Source organism: Tachypleus tridentatus, chromosome 12, assembly GCF_004210375.1.
Source record: "Tachypleus tridentatus isolate NWPU-2018 chromosome 12, ASM421037v1, whole genome shotgun sequence".
Taxonomy (NCBI): Eukaryota; Metazoa; Arthropoda; class Merostomata; order Xiphosura; family Limulidae; genus Tachypleus; species Tachypleus tridentatus.
Genome location: NC_134836.1, coordinates 115,529,519 through 115,557,206, shown reverse-complemented (window position 1 = coordinate 115,557,206; position 27,688 = coordinate 115,529,519). Strand labels below are relative to the sequence as shown.

The 27,688-nt window shown below is 33.4% G+C and overlaps 1 protein-coding gene across 16 annotated transcripts; it reads right to left on the bottom strand.

Moving 5' to 3' along the window:
• Positions 1 to 30: 30 nt before the first annotated feature.
• LOC143234432 (uncharacterized) lies at positions 31 to 27,509 on the bottom strand. Of its 16 annotated transcripts, none has more exons than XM_076471803.1 (8): positions 27,178 to 27,509; positions 20,117 to 20,255; positions 10,681 to 10,797; positions 8,181 to 8,483; positions 6,690 to 6,872; positions 5,059 to 5,952; positions 4,283 to 4,381; positions 31 to 2,989 (listed from the first exon to the last, which is right to left on the bottom strand). In XM_076471803.1, the coding sequence occupies exons 4-8, from the start codon at positions 8,371 to 8,373 to the stop codon at positions 2,859 to 2,861; spliced, it is 1,500 nt and encodes a 499-aa protein (XP_076327918.1). In that variant the 5' UTR covers positions 8,374 to 8,483; positions 10,681 to 10,797; positions 20,117 to 20,255; positions 27,178 to 27,509; the 3' UTR covers positions 31 to 2,858. The 16 variants fall into 16 exon arrangements, with proteins under 16 accessions (XP_076327918.1, XP_076327922.1, XP_076327915.1 ...); XM_076471807.1 differs by having other exon boundaries at positions 8,181 to 8,449; XM_076471800.1 differs by having other exon boundaries at positions 10,709 to 10,797.
• Positions 27,510 to 27,688: the final 179 nt, after the last annotated feature.

Below are 27,688 nucleotides of genomic sequence, written 5' to 3'. Positions count from 1 at the left end.
ATGTATTTTAACAAAGGTTTATACCACTAGTTCAACTTTATAGAGGTTTATTGGTTTCTGTTACAAAGATAGCACTACAGACTTCTGATACTGGTTAGATGTACATATCTGGTTAACATCAATGTACAAGGATATCTTCACAAACATATTTGTTAAAAACACTGGTAACCCAAAGACCATCTGCTTTACTTAATATTTTGGAACAGTATTATAACAGACAATTGTTTGTTTTAGCACAAAAGTTACATTATACGTTATCTCTGTATTCTAGCCATATTTGCCTTATTTAAATTAATAATAATAATAAACAAACAATAAATATTAACTTTGATTAAAGCAAGGTACTTATATAGATCAAAACTAAATATAGTCATAAGAAGAGCTTATTCAACATGACATTCAAACTATTACGTTTAACAATTAAAACATGTTACTTCATCAGTTGGAACTCTCACTGTTAACGTTTTAGGCAGTAAACCCAACAATACTTCACAATATTTAGCAAACTCAGAAGGCTTAGATTAATCTTAAATGTATATGTTTACAAGTCATAATAGTAACAATGACTGTGAATGCCTCATTGGAAAATAAGGTTTATTTAACAATAGGACAATCTACCTAAGTGTATAAATGCCAACTCGTACAGTGGAACATTCTAATCATGGGCTGAGGTATAAATGACATGTCTAATAATAGAGTAACAGAGTACAAACAACAGTTTCAGTAACCTAAGCTTAGAGTGAACACCTTTACAGACAACTATCATCTGATCAGATAGTTTGCTATAAACTGTCAGTTTTTTTGTTTTTTTTAGTGAACCCTACAAAGTGTGAAGTTAAACACATTATTTTAAAACAAAAAAATAATGGAAAACTGCTACATAAATAAATGTTTTAACTACAGTCCAGCCCTGTCTTTACAAACAGGCCAACCCTTACTGTCATTTTTTTTTGTTTTTTTTTTTAGTAAACCCTACAAAATGTATGGTTAAACACACTATTTTAAAACAAAATAGAAAACTGCAACCTAAATAAATGTTTTAACCACAGTCCAGCCCTTACGATAAAATTAAAAACCTAAGAATATGGTGCAAATTGATTAGGTATAAAACAGGTACAAATAAAAGAAAGTTTCTATCTTAATGTTTAATAACACTTAGGTTGTTAATAACTTTCATTCACATAACTTTAAAAGCTCGGTATGTGCTTTTAATAAAAACTAAAATACCAGTAATGTTATCAAAATAAAAAAATGAAACAAACTTGCAGTTTGATGCAAATTTATAAAAGAAAAACCAACCTTCTTACTCCAGTCAAAATTATAACTAGTATCTGAAAAGTTGTCTTATTCCACAATGGTCTGTAAAACATTAATTCTATTGGCATATGGAGCTACTATTAAACATTGTTTAATTCATTCTTAATACTGTGTTCTCAATGTATTTTTAAAGACACGCATTTGAACTACTTACAAATTGTTTCACTTTTGATCCAAAATGGCGTCACAAAAAAAATTACAGAATGAAGAAGCATTAAAGTTGTATTTTGAACTTGGTTCAGAGTTGCCTTAGCAGCTGAAATACTTGGCAGTCAACATGTTAAAGTTGTTTCAATTTCGTTCAGTTAACTCGTCACACAATAACAAATCATGAACTTCATGTTATGACAAGTATTTAATTTTTGCATTCTTTGAAAGTATTCCTCCGATTTTTTTAATAGATGCACCATAGCCTTGCATATATTTAAGTTTCCCTGTACTAATAGCTGTCAATGTCATTAAAAATATATTGGGAATAAAAAGATAAAGTCTGTAATTTTTTAATAGATTATGAAAAAAATAAAACTAACATATATTCACATCAGCTCATTATATATTAAAACAACTAAATATATCAGTTTATTTATTCTATATTAATATCACAACATGCTCTTTATTTAATAGCTAATTCAAGTCTATTAAGAATGTTGTTGTTTTGTTGAATAAGAAAGTTTTAGGAGCTGCTGAAATGAAACAAAGTTTAATTTCCCTGTTCTTAGGCACTTTTGATTTTATTAGTGCCATATTATGGATATTTACCACGTTTATACTAAAGACATACACAGCCAAAATTAGTAGTTGCTATTATTTTAATAAATTAAAAGCCACATACCATCTTCTGGCTTACATCCGAGTTACAATCAATTAATAGACTGGAAACAACATACTATCAGCTGGCTTATAGCCGAGTTGAAATCAATTAATAGAATGGAAGGCACATACTTTTTGGCTTACAGCCAAGTTACTGAGTTACAATCTTAACAGACTGGAAGCTACATACCACCTTCTGGCTTATTGCTAAGAAAATCTTATTAACAGTTATGTGATATGGAGTCTGCCACTAAGAGTTTATACTAACAGCTCATCATAAAGTCACAAAATATTTTACTCAACAACATTACATGGCTTAAGTTTAAAAAAATTATATTTTTCATGAATCTCATGTACTCAAATCTTGATAAGGTCACTTAATATCACATTCAACAAATATTAACACTGTACAGATGCAAATGTTTACTCACTTTGTAAACATCAAACCTGTAGATGGATGGAAGTCACATTATAGTTGTTTATTTACAAGTGTAAAACGTAACATAACTCAGTACACAACACTTGCTAGCTGCCCTATAGTTTTGTACAGTATACTTGACCCATGTCACTTACAAACAGAATTACTTATAACAAACAATAAATGGACCAGCAAAAGACAAATCCGATTTTAGTTTGGTCTCCAATGCTGTTAACTAACGAGTCCACACTTAGAACCTTATACAGCTGCTACGAAAACACAAACACTTATACATTCTGAATCTGAGAATCAGTCAGCAATTAGCACTACAGTTACCAAAAGCTCTATCAGAAATTTGAAGCACAGGTTTAACAGGATGTAATATACCATAATGTGGTGGTGGTGGTGGTGGCTGCCGACGAATTTGATTTTCTTTTGAAGCAACTGTAAACAAAGAAGCATAAACTTAAACAACAGAACCAAACTAAACATTTAGGACTTCTAACAAAACAGACAACTTAATAGAAACTTACATACCTTATAAAACAAGTGTTCCCTCATTTCTAGAAATTAAAACAATTAAAGACAACAGCGTTCCCTCGTTTCTAGCCTTCATAATTAATATCTAAAGACAACAATATTTCACAATATTATAAAGCCCCTTGGAAGGAGAAGGGAAGATACTGGAATAGATAGAGAACTTTTTACCAGTTTTTATAAAATGTAAATTAAAAGAACAACATGTGTATGTATCTTTGAAAATAGGACAAAAATGAAATCAAATTAGTGAATATTGAACTACAGAGAAGAGAACCCAGTCTTTCAATATTCAATCACATTGCCATCCTTTTTTTTTTAAAAGAGACGTTCCTGGATAATTTTGTTATTAAAATAAATATCTGGTACAAATGGAAAAATTATCTCAACATCCCTTTTCAAATTTCATGGGAAACTAAAAGAAACATTACAAAAGCTATCTGTAGTACTTTCAATATTTATTTCATAATTAACTTCTGCAAAGCATGCCATTCTGGTATTTTGATGGCGATTATAAATATATTTAAAAGAAATTCCTATCCTTCTAGCCACTAGAACAAAGACTTGCGTACTTACGACTACAAAATATGTCACACTGTATAGCCGATTCTCGTTGTTCAGGTTTTATCAGGTACAATAATTTAAAAGGTATTCCCCGTAAATAAATATTACTGATTTATCTTATCCATTGTTGTCTTGTCCTTACAATAATACACTTGTGGAACAGAATTCATACTGGAAACAATACATTTTTAATTACACTGAGTTTAACCTAAGCTCACAAAACGATTATAAAGTTTACAGAAAAATCAGGGACATTTGAAGGATGTAATTAGTTATATTCATATTTACAGCTGTTGTAAAAACTTTAAATATTAGAGAAAATTAGCAACCCCCTCCTGCATGTCAGGTACCAGTGACATTAGCACAGTACCTTCTGAATGACCGTAGATTAAAACGCTCTGTTTGTGGTATAACAAACATTTCCCTACCCTATTGTACATGCAACTGTTGCAGTAAAGAAAAGATCTTACAATGTCAAGCCCATTATAGCTTTTCTAATGCTCAGTATTGACCTAACAGCACCAGTATATACTTTGTAATTACTGCTGCTATGAATTATTGATACTAAATAGTACAAAAGTTTCAATATCAAACAGATTACTAATCTCAACAAAACAATATCACTCAGGTACTTACATCTGCTTGGATAGGATTTGGTAATGTTCTTGAAACTACAAGGGGGAGGAAGTTCCATCTGACTGTGAAACTTGTCAACAAACTTTGTCTCAAAACTGACTGAAAGAAATCCACATGTGGTATTGTTAATCTCTGTGGCTACTAATCTTCCTGATGAAAATATAATAAAATTTAATGCATAACTACATCAATGGTTAACACATTTGTACAAGCAATTACCAGAAAGTGAGATTAAATCCCCAATACACTGTCAGAAAGTCTTCCAGTACCAATATTAAATCCCCGATACACTGTCAGAAAGTCTTCCAGTACCAATATTAAATCCCCGATACACTGTCAGAAAGTCTTCCAGTACCAATATTAAATCCCCGATACACTGTCAGAAAGTCTTCCAGTACCAATATTAAATCCCCGATACACTGTCAGAAAGTCTTCCAGTACCAATATTAAATCCCCGATACACTGTCAGCATACCTTCCAAAAAACAAGTTATGCATTAAAAAATGGCCAAATGCCATTTTCTGCCATAACAAGTTATGCATTAAAAAATGGCCAAATGCCATTTTCTGCCATAACACTTCTTTCGTACATTTTAACATTCTTAAGATTTGTTGGTAATGGAAGAATGGCGAGTTTAAGGCACATTGAACAGAATATAAAAAATATATATTATACTTTAAGTGGCTGTTCTTATCTTTTTTTCTTTTTACAATATTTTTCTTCCATTTTTAAAATACAACACATGGTTTGAAATGAGCCCAGTGTTTGATACTTACCCACATTTGGTTGTGAAACTTTAACTGAAGAGTGTCGAGCTGGAGGAGGAGGGGGTAACAAAGTTTCTGAAGAGTGAGGATGGGGAGACACTTTCAGTTGAGACATTGTAGTGACACAATGTGGGGGTGGCGGATGGCATCGAACTGGTGGAGTTGGTGGCGATGGAGGCCGTACGTTGTTGGGTTGAAGCATTGAAATGTTTCTCACTGAGAGGGCAGGTTGAGAAGGTGACAGAGATAAGTTTTCCTTAGGTTTCAGAGTCATATGGTAACTTATTTCCTCCACAGTGCTGGATGTACTCTGGCTTAGCTTATTTGGTAATGTCTGTGGAGATTTAACAGTTGATACAGTATATTGCACGGAAGAAAGAGATTCTGTCTGCACATCAGAAGAATCAAAGCTTTGACGACGAGACACATTTCCTGGCTTATGTGGAGGTGGTGGAGGTTTATAATTCTGGATTAATGAAGAAGACTTAGGTGGAGGAGGAGGTTTGACCAGTGGTGGAGGTTTACGAACTCCTTTAGGTCCAAGGCAAGTCATGGAAACAGATCTCATAAGACCAGGAGGTTTACTCGGAACTGGAGGTCCTGTTCGACTGTGTCTTTGGTCAAGGGTTCCATTACATTTAGAAACACTCATACCAATCAGTACAGGCTTTTGATTGGGTGAGGGAGGTGCAGGAGGTGGTCCTCTAGAAGAGGAGAAACTATTGTTCTGTAAAACCTTTTTATTTTGCTCCTTCGGGCAGTTATTGTCAACATTCCTCCAAGATGATGGTTTTGGGCTGGGTGGTGACGAGTGACTCTGGCTAGCTTGAGGAAGTTGTGTTATTGGTGGACCATTGATAACAGTTTTTGGAGGAATCGGTGGGCCTCTGCTGATAAATCCATCTGACAAATAAAAATGTAACTTGAGTTTTCTGAAAAATTTGAATGACAGTATGTAAACAGAACAAACTTACTGTTATGTGATGTGATTTATAGAAACTACACTAAAACAATCTGAATCTCCTTGTTATTCATGTGGTACACTAAGGCTGTGTGTGCTTACACAAGTTCTTTACTAACTACAAGATATTGTTTACCAACAAACAAAAGAATTTCAGACTCAAAAAACTTAATTTTTGCCACAACAATGATAAAAATAGCAAAACATTCTTACACTAAAGTTCCTAGTTCAGTCAAGATAATTATAACCGCTATAAAGCTACACGTACACTCATCACATCGACTGAAGTACCTACGTACGGTGATTATTCTTGCTAGCAATCTATGCCACTTATCTAATCAATTATTGACTAGAAATAAAAGAAACATTAATACTGACAGTAAATACTGCAACAAAAGCAACTATAACAACAAGTTTCATATTAAAGAGTCAATCAGCAGTCTCTGGCACCACTGGCTTGACATGTAAAAACTCAGTTTCCACAAAAGACACAAGCTTCTCATGAAACATGGCATGTTTACAACCAATCTTAAATTTATTTTTTAGTACAAACTCTGACTGTACGAGTATTTATTAGTTCTACAATAAAGCTTGGACTGTTAAATAAAGATTAGTTTCTGCATGTCAGCAAAAGTATGGCACCATGTATATTTTTTACATGAAGGTTTTGTATTCTTACTGGTATCCTGAGGCCTTGCTCCTGTAGGACGTAGTTTAGGCATTCCTTGAGCAAAGAGTCCACTTAGCCCGACTGGTATGATATGTTTTTCTGGACTGGTTTGTTTTGGTCCATTCATCATCTTACTACCTGAAAGTTGTACACAGTGAATCTTCAAACTCAATCTTTCTGGTGGATATACAACTATAATAAAAGGTAATTAAAGTATTAATACTGTTGTGGCTCATACAACTAAAACCAACAACAGTTTAACAATAACTAATGAAGGTTATTCCATTTTTATTGATTGGAATATTTGTATGCAAACAACTAATGTAGTCAGTTAGGACTTAATAAGTATGTTGTACCTGTTCTCCACACACCTTTCTTGTGAAAACAGCTGTTAGATTTGAATAAACTACTATTTTTTAGCACCAGAACACTAGTCCTCCTAGAATACCTAGTTACACACTGCAGTAGTAAAATATACATATTATACATCAAATCTGTTCAAACATTTAGAAATACTAATAACATTTTGCCACACCTCGAGGGCAGCTCTTTGTTATAACACAAGTACTTAAACGACACTCATTCAAGTTTGATACTCGATGTTAAAAACTGTCATATAATTAAGGTCATACACATGGGAGGTTTCTGATAAAATGAAACAGGAGTAGGCTCCTCGTATCGTAGCTATACAACTGTTATTAACCCTTGAGAAGAGTAGATGTTTTCAAACTCAGTGGAATTTCTGATTTATACACCAGTACAAAATGTACATCTTTATGGGATCTTTGTTTCATAAGCATATAAAATTTGTTTTACAGAAAAACAACTTACAAAGATATTATATGAAAGAACTAGTCCACCACAGATAGCTACTTTGCCAAACAACTCATCACATGGGAAAAAAACTTAACAGCCAAGAGTTTATTACACATCTCAGCTTCATAAATGTCATATTTCCACTCAGTATTTAAACGATAAATATTTCCCTACAAGCCAGCTTAAGTCCATTTTAGGAAGCAAAAAAGGAAACAAAACAGAAGCCATTTTGGTTTCCTAGATCCTGGTTCATAGATTGTATTTTTCTGATTTAAAAGTTGTTAATACCTATCAGAAATATTCATACTATTTTTAACACAATCAATAAACTGAATTACTGTTATTTTTACACTCACAAAGCATAATAAACATTCCTTCTTAGTTTGTAAACATTATTACAAATGTTCCACTGAAAACCTTATGATGTCCAAGTTTCGTTTTTTTAACAATATATTTCAACAATATTAGAACTAGTGATGCACATGTTTTAGGCAGTTATAAAGTATATTTCTAAGTAACAGTTTGGTGTTATGACTATAACAATATTTATGTATGACTACTGTGTTTAAAACATAGCTGGTTAATTCAAGTTATGTTTCTAAATCCACTAAATGTTGTGGGTAACATGTCAATGCACACAGAGACGATAAACGTTCAAACAAAACAACAGTGTATCATCCTTACCTGCAATAACAGGAACACTTCTGTCATTTGTTTCAGCTTTCTTTAACTTTGTCCCCTGTCTGATCTCACTTAAGAGGGCACTGCGATTGGGTTGCTGCTGGTTTTTTGACTGTGGCAGCTTCAAAGATTGTTGAGATGACACATGTGGAGGCAGTAAGGGAGGAGGTAGAGAAGGTGGTGGTGGTGGGGACATTGTTATTCTCTTTGTGGTTAAATTATAGCAGCATGTGTTCTACTTGTCTACATTTCACATTTGCAGAGAAATGAAGCTTCAGAATAAGAGTAGCCATTACAGTTCTTTGTCTTAAATTCCAAATGACAACAAAACATCAAATCAGTGAAATGTTTTACACGTTACAAAACATGAAACTTGAAAGAGTTTTGTGCAGCAACAAGTTACACAAGGTATTAGATGTGCACAACCACAGTAAAGCCTTTTCAATTGTTTTTGGTAGTATTATTGTAATGAAATTTATAGAGGGACACATGTACAACTAAACTTTGTTATACATTACTAACTGAAAAAATATTTTATTCTTGTTGGATAAGAAATTTGAAATTAAAAATAAATTTATATTCAGGTCCAAAAACAACGCATCAGAACTCTTACGTGGATAACAAAAAGTGTCCAAGAGAAAAATATGTATCTATAGCAGTTAAAACTGGTTATTTTATGAGTAAATGCCTTACAACAGTAGCAATATTAACAAATAAAGTATACAAGGAAGAAAGAAATTAATAAAATAACCTTAGAATCAGAAACTAAACACAGAAGCCGATTTCCGACTTAATGGGAACTTTAGGCTCTGACAGATTTCAGTTATAGCTCATTCTTAACCCTACTTAGCATGCATAGCTTGTCAGCTTTGATAAGTACGTCAAGCCAGAAGATGGCAAGTTACAAATTATGTACATACATCTGTGGTCTTAATACATACTAGGGGGTCTACTGGGCATATTAAAATTAACCTTAATAATATACCTGCATAATTTCTGTAATGTACACAGTTAGGCTTACCCTGATGTATAAAACGTACATAGTATGTACGATCCTACACGAGAAGTTAACCGTCAAGTAGCTAATGTATTTTTACAACCTCAGGTCTATACAATTATATTATGTATTACTTATGCCACTCTGTGTACCGACACACACCAGTCCTCACACTTACGTCGCTCCGTACTGACATACAGCAGTAGTTTTTCAATATGATTATAAATTTGTCTTGTTAGCTTAGTAAATGGACTAAAGACGAGCTTGCCAAATCTCACAAGATGTTGTGATTTTGGCCAAAATGCATTAAGGGAAGGTACTCAATAAATAAATCACTATATTCTAATTACAGTATTAATATCTAAGAACATTATGATAACTCCTTGTTCTCTGTAAGGCCATACCAATAAAGTGTAGCTTGCAATACTTTTATACAGTATACACTATATCAGAAAAATGTAAAAAAAATTATATTTCATCAAATTCTCCTAATTTCTCCGTTTCCTTGGAATACAAAATGCTTAGTTACTGTGTTACTTTTTGTTTGTATGTCGTTAAGTGCAAAGGTAAACAACTGGTGTGCTATGACCACCACAGTTATCAAAACCCAGTTTTTAACATTACAAGTCATTGTGGGCCTGCCGTTGAATCATTTCAGGGTGTGCTAACTTCTAATTCTGACTAATTATTAACTTACGCCTATTTGAGATAAACCTATTTCACATAACTCAGTTTAAGTATTTATAAATATATCTAACAGGATACGAACTGTTTATTAACTGACTAAGGATTTATCAATAGAAGAAATGACTAAGGGTTTCATGGATTATCAAACGTTACTATGAAATAACGTCCAGTATCTCTTCATTTATATCGCATATATACCCCTCTACACTATCAGATAGCAAGCAGTATTCGTACACAGCTTTAAAACTCAGTTATTCCAAGTATTCCTATGATAGCTATTGAGCCATACGCAATACAAGTCTTAATTGGTGAGAGTGATACATTTTAGTTTGATAATAATTTTAAAAAGCGTTAATAAAAAATATGCAATAAACTATATTAACTCGTTTACAAATGTGAACGAAAACTTAAAAGTTACCAAATTATACTTCGATTACAGGCGAAAAGTCACATATACAAGCTGAATACCATAAAAATTATAGGCCTAATGTAATTAAAAACTGTCAAAGCCTAAACGTATAGTTCTGTCGTTCACCCATCAAACTTGAAACAATCATAAAATAAACGAAAATATTTGGAATATCAAAGTTCAATTATATAACATTACATTTTCATGGGGGGGGAAGTTAACAAAATAATAAATGTGATACTCTACTCCTCGAAAAAAAAATACACATTGCAAATATCGATTATTTATATGGAGGTGAAACTGCTGTAAACTTTGACACATCGAAAAAACAAAAACAAAGTAAAATAGATAACTTAATAAAATGTCATTCCAAAAACTATCACATTTTGAGTAAAATAATATCAGCATACCTCGTAGAAATCAAATATCCATACTCACAGTAGTAAAAACTTTTCAATTCTTGAAACCTGAATTTATTATCAAGTCGAAGTAGGTGTATACGGTGGTTGGTCTTATGTTCATCCAACCTAAGAAAGTAAAACATTTCTAAACGTCTTGTATTGTTCTGTACTTATACCAAATTTCTTGTGTATACCAACTGTGACTGTCATAATTAAAATCTAATCTATTAAATATTATTTTTACAAGTCTATTGCATACTGCACTTCATTCACTACCAGGTAGCGTGGACATCATTCAAAGCGAGTCTAACAATAAACCTACAAGTTTACTGGCGACAGGAAAGAGATAAGAAACAAAGACGAGGATACGTCAACGAAAACAATGATAAAACAAAACTACATTTAGAATAAGAATACCATGAGGAAGAAAATTACAAATTATGGCTGACACCCTACATATCGTCACTAGGCCAGGTTATCTATTCCGTTGGTATAACATGTTTTTAGACAAGTGATAAATATTATTTTAAAGACAAAAAGAAAGTGTTCATAAATCTGACATCCCTAATTTTTCATGTTTACCCACTGATGTTGAACGTCTGCTAACAATACTTTTCTCTGTTTCACATTCAACAAACGTTAGATGTGTTTTAGCTAGTCCTACGTAAATAGCTCCAGACGCGAGATGTGGCTTGACTATTTCTGTGTAAGTAGTCTCAATCGACAGATGTGGTTTAACTCATGTTTTGTACCTAGAGCGATTAGAAGTAAAACCAAAAAGTTCACCGACATCTATATAACGCAAGGTATAGAAATAAGTTTTAACCAGGGCGTTTCTTAATGAATTAAAATTTAACGGGCTAGCAAGTTGGGCTGAGTTTTTCATAGATTTTGTTTACATACCAGTGAGACACTCGTTCCACGAAATATTCACACATCCGTGGTTTTTCGACTACACCCACTGTTCCCTCTTATAACCAGAGATGTGGCGTTTAACATTTTTGAATACTCTTTGTCCAAACTGTTCACTAATGTTCACGTGACAGTTACAAGATGGCTTTTACTTCCTGGAAGACAAAACGTCATTTTTATAACACAGACCTCGTCTCGACCTCCTTATGGTTGTTTTCAATCTCTCAAGTACCAAGATCTAACTTCACTAAATTTGATGAAATGAATATATGACGTAATCCACTGACAAAAAGGATGATACACACACTTCCCAAGAAAGCTAGCTTACACAGTTACAGGATGAGAGATACACTTTCCAAGAAAGCTAGCTTACACAGTTACAGATTTACAATATTAAACGTCTTAGATACAATCAAGTTTCTCATCAGATATTTAACGATAATATTATATTTTTCTTTACAGAAATGTAGGTTTAACACAAGCACATCTTGATACTGTAAGTTCCATTTTCATTAGAATACAACTTTATACGTAGAGTAAGATACCAAGTACTCACAATAAGGTTGGGATACCAACTGAGGATGTGGCCAGCAGCCGATACGATCAACTAAGCCTAGTCATTAATTCGAAATTAATATTTTTTTCTTTTAATTGCTAAATACTAGATCCTTCACCATATGGTCAATATGCATGTACAGATTTACTTTCAACGCTCATGAATCAGTACTTTTATTTCTACAAAGCTGACAGTTTTATGGTCAGGGTAGGGGTGGGGATGACGCCGGAGCACCATTGTTACGCCAGAAATTGGAGCTGAGTCCACATACTTCAAATACGAAAGAAACAGATAAATAAAATATGTTATTCACTTTGCTGCGTAAATTGTCTTTCACAACGAAATTCTCAGTATCAGAGAACACTTTCTGGCTGCGATATCCCGTATCCACTATTAAAGCTCTATCAGACCACCTAACACAAACTCTATCACTCTCCCTCAGCACATGGATTCAGGCACCGTGCAATCGTCCCGATTCAAAAGTAAGCGTCATAGTGCTTGAGTAGTGAAATGTTTTATAATGTCACGTGGTTAAAACACGATTATGGTATTAATACACTAAATAAAGTAGTTTTATAATTATAATGTGTTTAAAACGTACACGTTTCTAATAAAAGGCTTGCAACCTACATGAAATCCAACAAGTCACCTTTTGTTATTCGTGTTGAAAATGATGTGTGTAAAACATTATAAAAGTTATTAGTGTAAGGGAGTGAGAAATATTATAAATGAATAATAATAATATATGACTTAAGATTTTTTAACTTAATGTTACAAGCCTTCAGACTGACTGTATAGTCACTGTGGGTGGGAGATGTCTTGTCGTTACTAGTTAGCGTGTAATAGTCTGTTTAATGGTTCATACATGTACACGAACAATCGAAAGTTGTTTATAGCAACTTTGATAAAGTCATGCAGAACACGAATGCCTATCTAATCGTCAGTACAAACGTTCAGTTTATCAGTTCATCACTAGTCACGGTCTTAAATTAACTCCTGGAAGGACTGAAAAGTCACCATTTCTGTACGAAAGTATTCCTCAGTTTCAGAGATAAAGTTTTTTTCCAGTAGTTTTAGATATGATAGAAGGCTCGGTGGCTTTCTGTCACTCTCTGTTAGCAGTTAAACCTTCTTAAATTGAAGCCTCATTTGTGCTTCCCAGTATTCATTGGTCCTAACGATGTAGTAACAAAAATGTTATTTGTAGTGTTCATTTTTCACTGATCCTAACGATATAGTAATAAAAACAAACGTTTTGCTCACCGTTTATTGGTACTAACGATATAGTAATAAAAATATTATTTGTTTTGCGCATTGGTTCTAACGATGTAATGCACACCAAAATGTCTTAATTTAAATCACCAATCTCAAAAACAGAAATAAATGAATTGAAATTAACGTTATTTACAGAGAAAGTGATTTAGGCATGGCGAATACCTGAAAGACCCGACTTTATGTAAGTGCTGACACAAAGTTACTCATTTTTATTTTCTCACGATCAATTAGTTGACTGTCAGCCATTAACTGATCAATTTTATGACATAATTTAAGTGAATAACACAGGGTAATATTTTCAATCAGTGTTTTTCGGCCTTGGAATAAAGAACATTATTTTTATGCACATTTTCGGACCTTGTGGGCCTCGAGTCTAACAAAAGTATCTTTTAAGATATAAACCACTTGATGCAGAGGCACTTTACGTCTTTGTATTCACTTGGTACAAATGTGACATGACTAATCACGCCCACCACATGACCCCCCATCTCGAAAGTTAGTTACGCCTTGTCTCTGTATTGTTTGTTTTTGAATTTCGCGCAAAGCAACACAAGGGCTATCTGCGCTAGCCGTCTCTAATTTAGCAGTGTAAGACTAGAGGGAAGGCAGCTAGTCATCACCACCCACCGCCAACTCTTGGGCTACTCTTTTTACCAATGAATAGTGGGGATTGGCCGTCACATTAAAACGTCCTCACGGCTGAAAGGGCGAGCATGTTTGGTGCGACGGGGATTCGAACCCGAGACCCTCGGATTACGAGCCGAACGCCTTAACCCATCTGGTCATGCCGGACCCTTATCTCTGTATGAAAATATCCAACACTTACTTTATTAGGTCGGTCATCTCTGCCTAATAAATCAGCGCGTATGTGAAACGTATATCGAACTCCAAACATCTGTAAGTGTATTGGGCATGCCCCATAACAGCCTTAAATTTGTTTTTTTGCACTTTAATTCTGCACAAGTTACTCGATGTTTTTCTTCATTTGTAAATAGATAAAACTGGCGAATTTTGAAAATGTACTGTTGGGAACATTGCATCAAATTACAAACTGAGCTACTACATGAAGGTGTGGTTTGTGTTTTAATTTACTAAGTTGTACTACTAACATTTAACATAAAACCGATTTGAAAGTATGCTGATAAGCAAATAATTCCTGTTTTGATATTTTCTACTTTATTTTTCATTTTAAGTAATAATTTCAACTGTAGTGTGCGTTTTACACATAAAAATACAATCAAAATTCATTTTGTTTTCAAGAAAACTGTACGTCTTCGTTAGAATTATGTGCATCGGTTATAACGACACGTGCGATTTAAACGTATACTGCTATTAAGACTGGTATTGTATATTAAAACATACATAAAAAAAAGTTAGTTTCCATACCTAAATAATTATACAACTAAATTCACCAATATACGAGACTTGCTTTATCTATAAGCTTCGCTCATTATGACAGTGAACTCGGCAAAACTAGTTTGTTGCAACTTTAATTGTCCATAACGCCATCTTTCTTCATCGAAATTCACATTTTGGCGAAAATAAATTAACAGATAAATAATCATTTTTGTTTGGTTTCCGAATTTCATACAAAGCTACACAAGAGTTACCTGCGCTAACTTTCTCTAATTTAGTACTGCAAGACTAGAGGTAAGGCAGCTAGACGTCACCACCCACCGCCAACTCTTGGGCCACTCTTACCAACGAATAGTGTAATTCATCATCACATTATAATAGCCCCATGGCTGAAAGGGCGAGCATGTTTTGGTGTGACGGGGATTAAAACCCACGACCCTCAGATTACGTGTCGAGCGCCCTAACCGCCTGGCCATACCGGGCATGAATAATCACATATTCCGTTGAATAATAATGGAAAATTAATTGCGTCAGTATGTCACGTTATCGAAAAATCTAAAAGCCTTTTAGATTGTTAGTGTTGATTAGAGGAACATGCATTTAACTCAACCACTCTAATTATTAATTTAGCCTAAACGTACTATGTATTTCATAATTACAATATCTTAAATCCGGGTGAAGTTATGTGCTAAGTTACTTCCCAGGTGTCACTTCCTGTTGCAGGATCTGATCACAGAAGTTTCTAACTTCTCGAATAGAGATCTGTTTCACGACTAACACATGGAAGATATATTTCCGGATTCGTCTGACCTAATTTTCTGAGTGACTTGTCTTTGTCTGACGCATTCTTCATTTTAATCAGCTTTTCTGCTTTCTTATTCCTTAAATCCGCTTAAAAACAGATGTTATTACATATTACTCACAAACCAAGTTAGTTATTAATTTCTCCTCACGAGGAAACAGTTTTTACCATTTCCTCCTATCACGAAGTGTTTTGGTTATTTCGATTTCGACAACATACCTCTTTCATTTTACCACTACAAGTCACTAACCCTGTAGGTCCCGTATCTCTTGTTGCAGAAGTCAGGTAACGGTGTGCGAATGAGGTTTTGGAATAACTACACTAACAAGCATGTATTTTTTCACCATGTGATGAATCTTCTCTGTTGTGGACACAGCACAGACAGCCCATCGTATAATTTTTGTGCTGAACAAGAAAAAAACCTATTACTTCCTCCGCGCAAGGATACGAGCATTATGTTTTAATCCCCGAGCGCGCGCATTTACAAGTTAGCAAGATTTCTCAAAAACAACTGAATGGATTTGGAAGAAAGTTGGTATAACATTTGGACTATGACCTAACTTAGCGGTGGCGAGTTTTTTTGAAGGGTCAAGGTCACGAAAATCAAAAGACTCCCTATTATCACAGAGATCGATTTTTCACACAGTTTTTACTTTAACTCAAAAATGGTCCGTTCTTGATGAAACTTGGTGGACACATGAAGAATATTATTCCCTATTCCTTTGCCCAAAATGGTCCATTTTCATTTAAAACGACTGACGTACGCCCTCTATAGTTTTACCTGTATTTAAAGTTTTTAAAGACAATATAGGTTATTCTGTCTTATTATTGGGCTAATAATATGATATTCTATATTCATGCCACTTAAAAATATATTATATCATTTTCAAATACAAGACTTTAGCGTATACAGTTTGTAACGGATTTACAGTTATACATTTATTGTAATATCTACGTTTGTTTTAGTTTAATGCATGTGATGTATATTGTTAAACACGTTCCGCCTGTTCTCTAATTTTGTAGAAGATTCTCGAGCGTAAGAATCTACAAGATATGATGTATGTAAAAATACTTGTGACTACCAGTATTGTTGTCAGCTAAATTTTCAAGAATCTCGTCTAATGAGCATGAAAGCAACACGCAAAGAGACAATAACAGAATGTTATTGGTTTGCTACAGTAAGCATACTATAAGTCTCCAGAGCTATAATTGTGATTAACACTTACTAATCAGAAAACTATAAATACTTGACCAGAAACGTTTATAGATTTCGAACATTACAAACCGTTCAACTTCAGATGTTAGCATTTCTACAAATGACATTAGATATCTTCCTCGGTAAAAAGCAAGCTTATAAACCGCGTTAGGCCAAACAATAATAGAGCTAGCTAGCATTCCTTTCAAGTGAAGTATATTTGTGTATTAACATAAAATGAATTCGCTTGTTGTAGATACAACATTCAGTTCCATAAAAACACAGAAGATTGAATGTTGTTTGTGAGTTCGTAACAATTTTGTAAGTAAATATTTATTTCTAATAACTAGTGGTATAAATTGTATTTTTGGATATTAAAATATGTTTGTGCTAAGAAAGAAAATTGTGTGTACCAACCCTGTTGGCAAATATTGTAAGTTTGATACGTATCAACATTCAAGTAACATTTAAATTTAAAATTTCTGTTGATTTAAAACCGTAAGACTTAACATGGTAAACCGGAGACTGCTCCGGGATAAATAATAATACGTAACGTGTGTGAAACCGAAGATGAAAACCAAATGTTCAATATTTCATTGATACTACGTCATACATTTCTCGATACTAATGGAAAATTACAAAAGAAAGAAAGAGACATCTTTAGTTGCTTAACTTTCCGAGTTACCCTACGCAACTGTAGTTCTGCGACGCCCCGGGCAACATTCCTCCCGACAACACGGTATCTCCAGCCTGCTAAAAAACGTGTGTATATAAAAAAAAAAACGTGTATACACAGGAAAATATAAGGTGAAGAACACAGTAAACTATGGTTTATCCACGAACCTTGTAAGCGAAGGTGAATGTTAGCTAGTCCAGTTTTATGGTGGATCAGCTGAAGGTTTGAGAGGTGAAATAAAAACTTTGTAACAAGGGTGGGATATTATGATTTATTTTATATTAACACAACAGACGTTAACAGTGTAATAACAATACGCAAAAGGCCCAGTACTAAAAAGAAAGGTAAAATGTTTAAGAATTTTATCAATATAAAACAACATGAGGGTTCAAACCCCCTCGTGAACTTCCTCAAGCCAACCTATATCAGTGTGTCAAGTTTGGTTTTGATTGATCAAGACATATGGAAACGTGTAAGGAACAGACATACGCACAGACAGTTATATATACAGTTTACAATTACGACAACAATGTCCTTCACACCCTACAATAAACATTTTATAGTCCTGTCATACCTAAGGTTTAAAACTGTTTTTTACGCCTGTACCAGATATTATAATACATGGATGTTGAATATTAACCAGACATGCGTCATGACTACAAGTTTCTTTAAAGTGATTGCACTATGTAACAGAATTTTTACTTTTTCTTGTTCCTGGACAGAAAGTGTTATTCCCCAATTGCTTTTGCCTAAAGTATATGGAAAACACATTTTTCTCTTCAAACTTTGCTTTTGTGACCTGGGAGCGTATAACAAAAACATGATAGGAGACTATATTTGGGGGCTGATACGTGAAAGTGATTTACATTACAGTCGCAAATCTCGAAAAACTACTCACTTCTAAACATTTTTGTATAAGTTTAGTATAAATACATGTAAATCGTGATTCATATGTTGTTTTATTCAAACCTTATGTAAATGAAAATGTGCAAATTTGCCCGTTTACATAGAAAATAGGTTAATTTCTAAATTAGTTATCCAGGTCACAAAAACAAAGTTTGAAGGGAATAATGGTCATTTTTTGTACTTTTACAACACAATCAATTAAGAAATCACATGCTATTCAGGAACAAAATTTGTGTTACATAGTGTATTTCCAAAACTACCGTGATATCTTTGTTAATAAAACCTCTTACAAAAAATGACTGTCGGGTATTTCCGACCTCGAACATGGGATTTCACAACTTCAGAATATTTACGGGTACATGCTGTGAAACCACTCAGTCATCTTACTCAACAGTCACTGCCGCATAATTCTCATACATCCGGGAACAAACGACACACTCAAGAGACTGGTATTTAACAGTTTTGAAAGCATGACTCAGCCTAAAACAGACACTTGCTTGGTGAAAAAAAAAATTTACCCGTCCGTCGTGCGATGTATGAAGTTGGTTAATTAACAAACACAATAAACTGAGCTTATTTGTTGAATTTACTAGCAAAACTACACGAGAGCTATCTATGCTGACCGACCCTCACTGTGAAGTGATAGACTAGATGGAAGGGAACACCAACAATACCATCTACAGCCAAGTCTTGACTGCTCTTTATCAACAAAGTGAGGTCAACGGTCACATTATAACGGTACCACTGTTGAAAGGGTTTCGATCCCGTATCCCACAAATTGGGGTCAAGCGCTCTAACTAACTGACCACACCAGACTCGCTTTGAATACATAAAAAATCGGAAGTTGAATAAAATCGACACTAGATACTCACAAATGGGAATACTACTGAGGAATGACAATATTTTATGGAAACTGGTGACTGCAGGAAAGAACATCAGTTCTGGTGTGTGAACAGAAAGTATGAGATGTTAATTATACTATACCTACTATATCTAGTTTTAGCATTTAGGCCTTTCGTTTGATACCAGGACGGCTGAGATACGACATACGTAGTGGTTACCCATCATCAGTTTTCACGACCAACTGTTACGGTGCGGTCACGTGAATTATAGACAAGCAGAGACAGCCAAGTTTCTAAAGAACTTGTATACAACAAGACACTAACTAAAAGTTGTGGTAAGATATAAAGTACTGTAATAAAAACAGCCCAGAAAGGGTAAATTCACGAAACCTTTGTTTCAAACTGCATATTTATTTGTTGTTTTTTTATCTATACACTTCTTTTCTCAATAAATGTCTCTTAATATGTTGATATAAATTAAATTTAATGTTTTACTGTCTAGTGGTTAACGCTGAATCCAGTGAAAAATTTCCCCTAAAAATTTTACTTTATAACTTCAAGAAACAGGCATACTTTAAATGTGAATCAATTTTAAAGACAAATGACACGTGACAATCTCTCTATGAAGTAATTAAGATGAAATAAAAATAAATTTATTTTTATTTATTTAATTTATCCTGCGCCTTCTACTGTCACAGTGGCAAATCTGAGGGCTTATAACGCTAAAATCGGGTTTCCATTCACCTGGTGACCACAGCACAGATAGCCCATAACGTATATTTGTGCTTACCTACTAATAAACAAGTACTTAATAAGTAAAAGAGTTGAACAATGTAAGTAATGCTGACGCAATTTTTTTAACTCGAAACATATTTTGACGACAAGCTGTAAGGAGGCGCATAGGAAAAAAACAATATTAACTTACCTTACAACATTACCCTGCTAAAAAATAAACTCCAACTACAAGGTGCAACCGTACAAACGAAATGCAAACATATAACTCGTAGGCATCACTACTGGCATCAGAAGAACATTACAACACGGTCACAGTAGACGCACTTGTCCTAACAGCATAAGAAACAGGTTTAATTAAGACACGTACGTCTATTACACAATTCTTAAATGAAATCATTTAACTGTAAAGCTAACATCACGGCTTGCGAGAAACACTGCGACATCTACGAAGTATTTAATGTTTATACAATGTGTGGAAAACGTTAGAGCTAAGCTAGTTTACTTAACTGTAAGCGTTAAAACATCAGGATTTAGCCCATAACACAAAGATACGTACACACAAATAACCCTTAAACGGCGGCCACTCTCAGTTGATACTGCTACTTACAACATTCCTACTGTTTAAGGATTAAAGATTCTCTCTAAAGCTACAGTACTATAATGTTAAATACAATTACCACTAAAACGTATACGTTTGTTATTGTTTAACATGTTATTGTTGACTGGCGTTCACAAATCTGAAATAACTCTTGATACAACAGCTGTTGATCATAACAATAAATTGGTATTAATTTTACGTTTGAAAATCGTATATTAATAAATAAATATCGAACAAATAAAAAGCCAAAGAAATGCCCGACTACGGGGAAAAAATGGTGACAACGCATACAGTTACACGTAATACAAAATTGTAAACATGTGCACATAATATCATTCTGTACACGTAATGAGGAAAATAATACCTAGAGGGTGCACTTCAACTACGAAGCAATGACCTTATTTGAACCTTGAAAAATCGGTCCTCATGTTAAGAGACAGGGACTTTTGGATTGTCGTGACATTTGCCCTTCGAAAACTAATCACCTCCAAGTTGTGACATAGTCTATATGTACACCAATTTTCGTCCAAATCTATTCAGCCGTTTAGAAGAAATCTTGCTGACAAACATACACACAGAGGTTAAAACATAACCTCCGTTCAGGGGTCCACTTTCAATAGCGGAGCTTAAAACATTTTGTAAACGAAAAATACATGGATGGCACAGCTGTATATAGATCATCCCAAGATGACTTTCAATATTAAAATTTAATGTTACTGTAACATTCCCAAATACAAAATGATTATGTGGTCTACCAAATCGACCGACCTCGTAACAAGAGAATAATAATTAAAACGTGTTCAGACTCAACTTGGTTCTTCTTGTACTTTGGTCCAAGGCTCTTAGTTAGAATACACTGACGCTAACCTTTATATGACCATGATATTATGAAAAAAAATTGCATACCAACAGATAGGAATATGCAACTTTCAACTAAAGTCAAATTCGCATTTTACAGTGTAACATTAAATTTTAATATTGGCAGTACGTAGGGATGATCGGATGGTAGTACTTTATTTTTACTTTTCATCTTTTTCTTATTTTAACTTGGGAGAGCAGTCACCTTCCCATAATTGTCTGCAGGCAGTGAAGGATGATATAGATGTGGGCTTCAACTCCCACATCTCGCTCTCCTAATTTCTAATTTTCTTTTGAGAGACTATCAAATTGGAGTCTAAGACTGACAGACGGTGCATCCCCACCGGAATGTGGGTTCTACTTCCACAATTACCACGAAAACCTAGGATACATTTTAGTATCCCCTAGGATCCTTTTCAAAAATATGCAGCGTATTTTGTTCCATGTTAACGTGTTTTGTTTATGGCTTAAGATTTATGATTATATATATAGCTGTATAAATCACCTAATTCTTGCTTACATTATATTTGGTACTCCACCCATACAATATTTTACATTTACAAAATCTTTTTTACGGCTTTTTTCTGCCGTTTTTTACCCTGGCTTAAAGTGCACTTGATGGATGTGTGTAATAAAAAATTAATACATTGTACGTTGAATTCTTTCCCTTCACTTCATACAATATATATATATGGTTTGGATCCCTAGAGACACTGATTGTATAATGTACAAAGCATTGAGTATTCTGCATGTTACAGTAACCTAATGTTCATCTGTTTTTGCCTAGTAATTTCTGTTTCACCCTATACTTAAACTTTTTAAAGATATACAATATGTTTCTTAGAAAGCTACTTCCAGGAGTAATATGATTGTTTATACTAGAAATACGATTTTTTTTTCCTGGTTACCACGACTAAACGACAACATCGTGCATCAACCAGAAACCTACAGAGTGGATTTTGGTTTAAACTGACATTAATAATAACGTATTTGTAATCTACAAGAAGAAAGATGAACAATTCACTTTCGGGTTTGGAATCTGAGCGACGGTATCTTACATCCTTTCTGGTTTGTCGGGTAAAGAAACAAACGAAAGTGAGTGGTAATCATCTCTTATAGTAAAATTATGTTATTGTTGAATTTTAGCGCGTATATTGATAAGATGCCTACTGAACATCTTGACCATCCTTACACATAGTCGATGGACTATGGTTAAATATACTAATATTCACTGGCTGAAGATTTACTTTCACTAAACAGTAATTTCTTATCTTTCGATAACCATAATACTTCGTTAAGACAAATTTAATACAACCAAAACTGAAGTAACTGGCCGAAAGTGATAGAAAGTCTAACAAACACAATAATGCAAAAATCAATCTTCATTTCATCTAGTTTAATTTTCGTGTAATGTTCAAATCGCTTCCGAAAATTTCGAGAAGGTTTTTACTTGGTAAACTCTCCACACCGTGCGACATCAATTTCCCCTCCTGCCAAACTACATTACAGCTGTTTTGTTTTGAATTTCGCGCAGAGCTACACAAGGGCTATCTGCGCTAGCCGTCCCTAATTCATCGGTGTAAGACTAGAGGGAAGGCAGCTAGTCAACACTATCCACAAGCAACTCTTGAACTACTCTTTTACCAAGGAATAGTGGGACTGACCATCCCATTATAACGCCCCCACGGCTGAAAGGATAAGCATGTTTGGTGTGACGGGGATTCGAACCCGTGACCCTCGGATTACGAGCCAAGTGCCTTAACCACCTGGTCATGTCTAGCCTTACAAATGTTTAAAGTTGGAAAACAGCCTAAAAATATATATTTATATTTATTGATTTATAGGAGCTTTCCAACCACATATGATTTGGTAAGTACACTAATTTCAAGACAAACATAACTCTATCCACTAATTACCTGACAAAATTACCGAAGTCCGTAAGTACCAGTTCTAGCACACAAATATATAATACTTTTAGCAAGTCTTTAAATAACATGTAAACATAAACCAACATCTACTGTAAAACTACTCGCACGAATTAGAACGAATAATTCGAAATGTTCAATAATTGACATTTATCCTCCACTGTAGTTAGATTAAAACTGAAATAAAGAATAAACAACAAAACAATACGAGTTTTCATATTAGCTACACGAACGTATGCAAAAAATCGTTCTTAAAATCTTAATTCCAGTTTTAAATAAACATTACAGGCGTTTAGTAAAACGTGTATAAATTCGTAAGTTAATAATTTACAATAACTGTATATTTTTTTACTATCTTACGAATAATATTTCTCCATTAAAATTCCGAAGAATCAATGTTATACACAGATGTTTTTAAACTCTCTCGACTCGTTAGCACTACACCGTATGTCTATCAGTATAACTTACAGAAACACGCATTTTGCTTATAGTAATAACATTAATTTCGATGATTTCGCTATCATGATACGTATAACATTTTTAACATATACGTATATATAATAAAAATATAATAAGTCTACAATTTTATTTTTCGACTGGCATTTCTTTCTACTTTATCAACTATTCTTCCTTACAACTTTAACACCGCCTACTAAACCCAACGTGTCGAAGGTACGCGACCTTTTCAAGTTTATCTGCTGCTACGTGGGTTTTTAAAAGGTGTTGCACGCATGCGTGAAGCGAAGTATAGCAGTTACATTCAAACGTAAACGTACTAATATAAAACAAGTATAAACGCTACCCAGAAAAACGTAACCGGTGCTAAGGTGTATTTATCAACACAGATACAAGTTTCTACTTACATTCATTGCCTTACTGTCTGTTTTTTAATAACGGTCATTCACATGCAAAACAAAGTATTTATAGAAAACAAAGAAATGAAGTATTCTCCTAGTCTTATCTCAATATCAACAAAGAAATTATGAACGTTGTTTTTCTTGTTCACAAAACGTAATAAGAAAAAAAGAAACATTAATTAATCAGTATTATAAACAGTCGCAAAATGGTACAAGTAACAATAAACGTGTTAAAATGTGCATAACAGAGTAAACATAATAGTTAAAACCAAAGCATCAGCCACTAGTACAAATCTCAGCAAACAGTATTTTCACCATGAATGTACAAACTGATTTTAGGTATACAGAAAAACATTCTGTGCCATGAGACTTACCTGTTGTCGTGAGAACAATTGATTTCAGAAGTTTATCTTCTGTCACCGTTATCTAGCACAACAGTGGACTTACAAATAACAGATATATATCTATAATGCTACAAGTATCAAACACTTGAACCAAACCACCTGTAGTTTTTCTACCTTCCATAGATAAACTTCTATTCACACTTTAAACCCCTTTAAAATACTGTTTTGGCATCTTTGATCTACACCTTTTAAACAAGATTTTATTCAATAGTTTGCAAGTTAAAATACCAACATTATAAACCAGTGAAACAGACAAAATATAAATGAAATTTAACTAGTACAGTACGAGCAAGCTTTCCTAAAATTATGTTATTCATTATGACCTTCCATTTTTGACAACAGTGAAAATAGCCATATATCCTTATTACACACTCAACCCTTTCTTAAGAAGAATTACACTTACAACGTAAGGGGCACTCAGTAGTGCACATACCTTCCCCAGGCAATGTTCATCATATTTGGTTTTCAAAACATTGGAAATACATCTGTGTGCCTGTTATTATTAGACATGGACCATTTTTAGTATAACAACAAGTAATAGTATTCTACATGTTTCTACTAAGTTTCTTCAAAATCTGATCATTTTTGACTGAAATATAGAGCAAAAATATTGTGAAAAACTGCCCCCCCCATGTTGGCAGACAGTAATTTTATTTTCATGACCTTTGATCTTAGCCCTCTGAAAACTAATCACTTCTGAGTTAGGTCATACTCAAATATACACCAACCCAAATGATGCATTCAGCTATTTTAGAGAAATCTTGTCAACAAACACAAATGGGGGGGAAATAACCTCCAGCCACATCAAGTGGCAGAGGTAATTATCAGGAACTTCCTAATCATCAAAACACTTGAAAAGTACAAGTTTCATCTTCTATTTACAGAGTTCAGGATGTTACTCAGAGATTTATTCTAAACAAGTTTATATTCTTCTCCAAAACAGTTTCTTTTTTAACAAATACTATTTGACAAGTGTTTCTCCCCATTCTTACCATAGTTGAACAGCTTAAATATCTTTGTTCACCAGTAAAAAGAAAGGTAAATAATTTGTTGAACATTGTATTAAACATTCCTTTTCCTGTATAAGGTTCCCAAGGAATCTGTTTAAGAGCCAACATTATTCTTGACCTTTTAAAGTTTACAAAATTACCAAACTCTTTATCAAATATTACATTTTAAGAAAAAAACAAAACATTAAAGTTTACTAACCTTATCTTCTATAAATCCACACTATACATTCATTAATATTAACCTTTCTATTGAACCATTTAGGAAATTCCATTTAAGATGCTTTACAGTCTAAAATACTCCAATAAAAGTGAATTATAATTTTCCTGTAATCCAGAAAGAAACGTTTTTAACCCTCTCTTCACAAGTTTATATCTTTAATCTTTCTTATGTACAGATCTCTATTCTTGTTCATTGAAAATCTTTTGACCAAAACTTAACAAGTTTCATTATTTTTAATTATTTACTGTACCTGCAAAACATATCTCTTGGTGTGCAACTTTAACATGAAATAAACTAAATAGAGAATGTAAATCATGCTTTTCACTGCACACAGAAGAAAGTATCTGGGCATTTTAGAAAAAACATATAAAAGAGAAATTATTACTTTGCTAAATACACTGGTTTAATAATTTCACTACATGTAAAAGAGACCAAATATGCAAAAAATTACATCAATTACTGACTATATCAATTTTCTAACACCAGTTATGTGTTGATATTTTATTTTATAGAACTAAAGTTTCAAAGACTACTACTTTTAAACACAAACTAGAGAAAAATAAAACACAGAACAGATTAGTTAAACCATGGTAAGTGTGCTTCTCACTTCACACAACTGTTATTTCTAAAAACATTTATAGTACGATTATTATTCTTTGATATACTTTTAGTCAGATAAAGACTAAACACATTAATGAAACAAGGTAACACCCACTTACAATAAAAATTAATGATTCAACATTAATATTTAGTGTGCTGTCTGTTGATGGTAGTGTTTTGTTTATGAATCATCAAATGACACCTATGCTGTGAACACTTCAGAGAAAAACAAAACTAAAAACATAATAATTTGTAGCTATTGTTGGTATTATTATTAACAAATTACTATGAATGTGTATAATTTTGAACTCGTGTACTATTAAAATACTTGTGATTTTATTAAAGCTGAATGCACGGACCACATCTACAGAACTATCATTTTTTAACAGCAACTTCATAGTTGTGAGCCTACAGCTATAATTTATACCATCTCTACGAGATATCCTTAAATAAAACATTTATTGCAACACATTAAACACTTGAACGTCTAAAACGTTTCTAATCATTGTAATAAAAATTAAAACTATGTTAGTCTAGATAAAGTCGATGTGGTTATTCACCAAAATGTGTTTAACAATAACTTTCAATAGTGAATATAGCGATATCTTTGTGCTTATGTCTGTACTGATTTTCCTAATTCAACTCATACAGCATATTAATTACAACTTAGAATATTTTAATATTTACAAAAAATATTATACAAGTCCTAACCTCAAGAATAACATTTATTTAGACCTCATGTTACTATAAAAACTATAAACTAAATTTTTCAAACCTACCTGTTCTGAATCACAAATAAGTATAGCTAAATTATACTTCTTAAAGTCATCGACAGTCCCTCTCAGTGTCACACTGGCAATGTGGTCAAGGACAATGTTTTCGAGTATTCGAGTTCAACTTTGTTCAAGGTGAAGTTTCACTGATCCGATTAAGCAGCTACTTAATCAATTAAACCTAGTTACTTTTCAAGTAAAATAATGAATTAAAACATTTTCAGTTCACAAATAATTCAAACAGGATAAAAAAATATATATAAAATTACTAGTCACTCATCTCATTTTCTTCCCAACTACCCTCTTTCTAACCCTAAAGTAGAAAATTTATCAAGGTTTTACAGGTGAAGTGAATTGCGCCACCTACAATACAAGAACAAAATACTAAATAATCAGTGATGACGAGAAAACCCATTTGAAAGGAAAATATACATGTAGAAGCGACTGGTTTGGGTTGAGAAAATATTTATGTAGAGGAGCAAACAACGTTTCGAACAAGGTTTTTATACATATACAA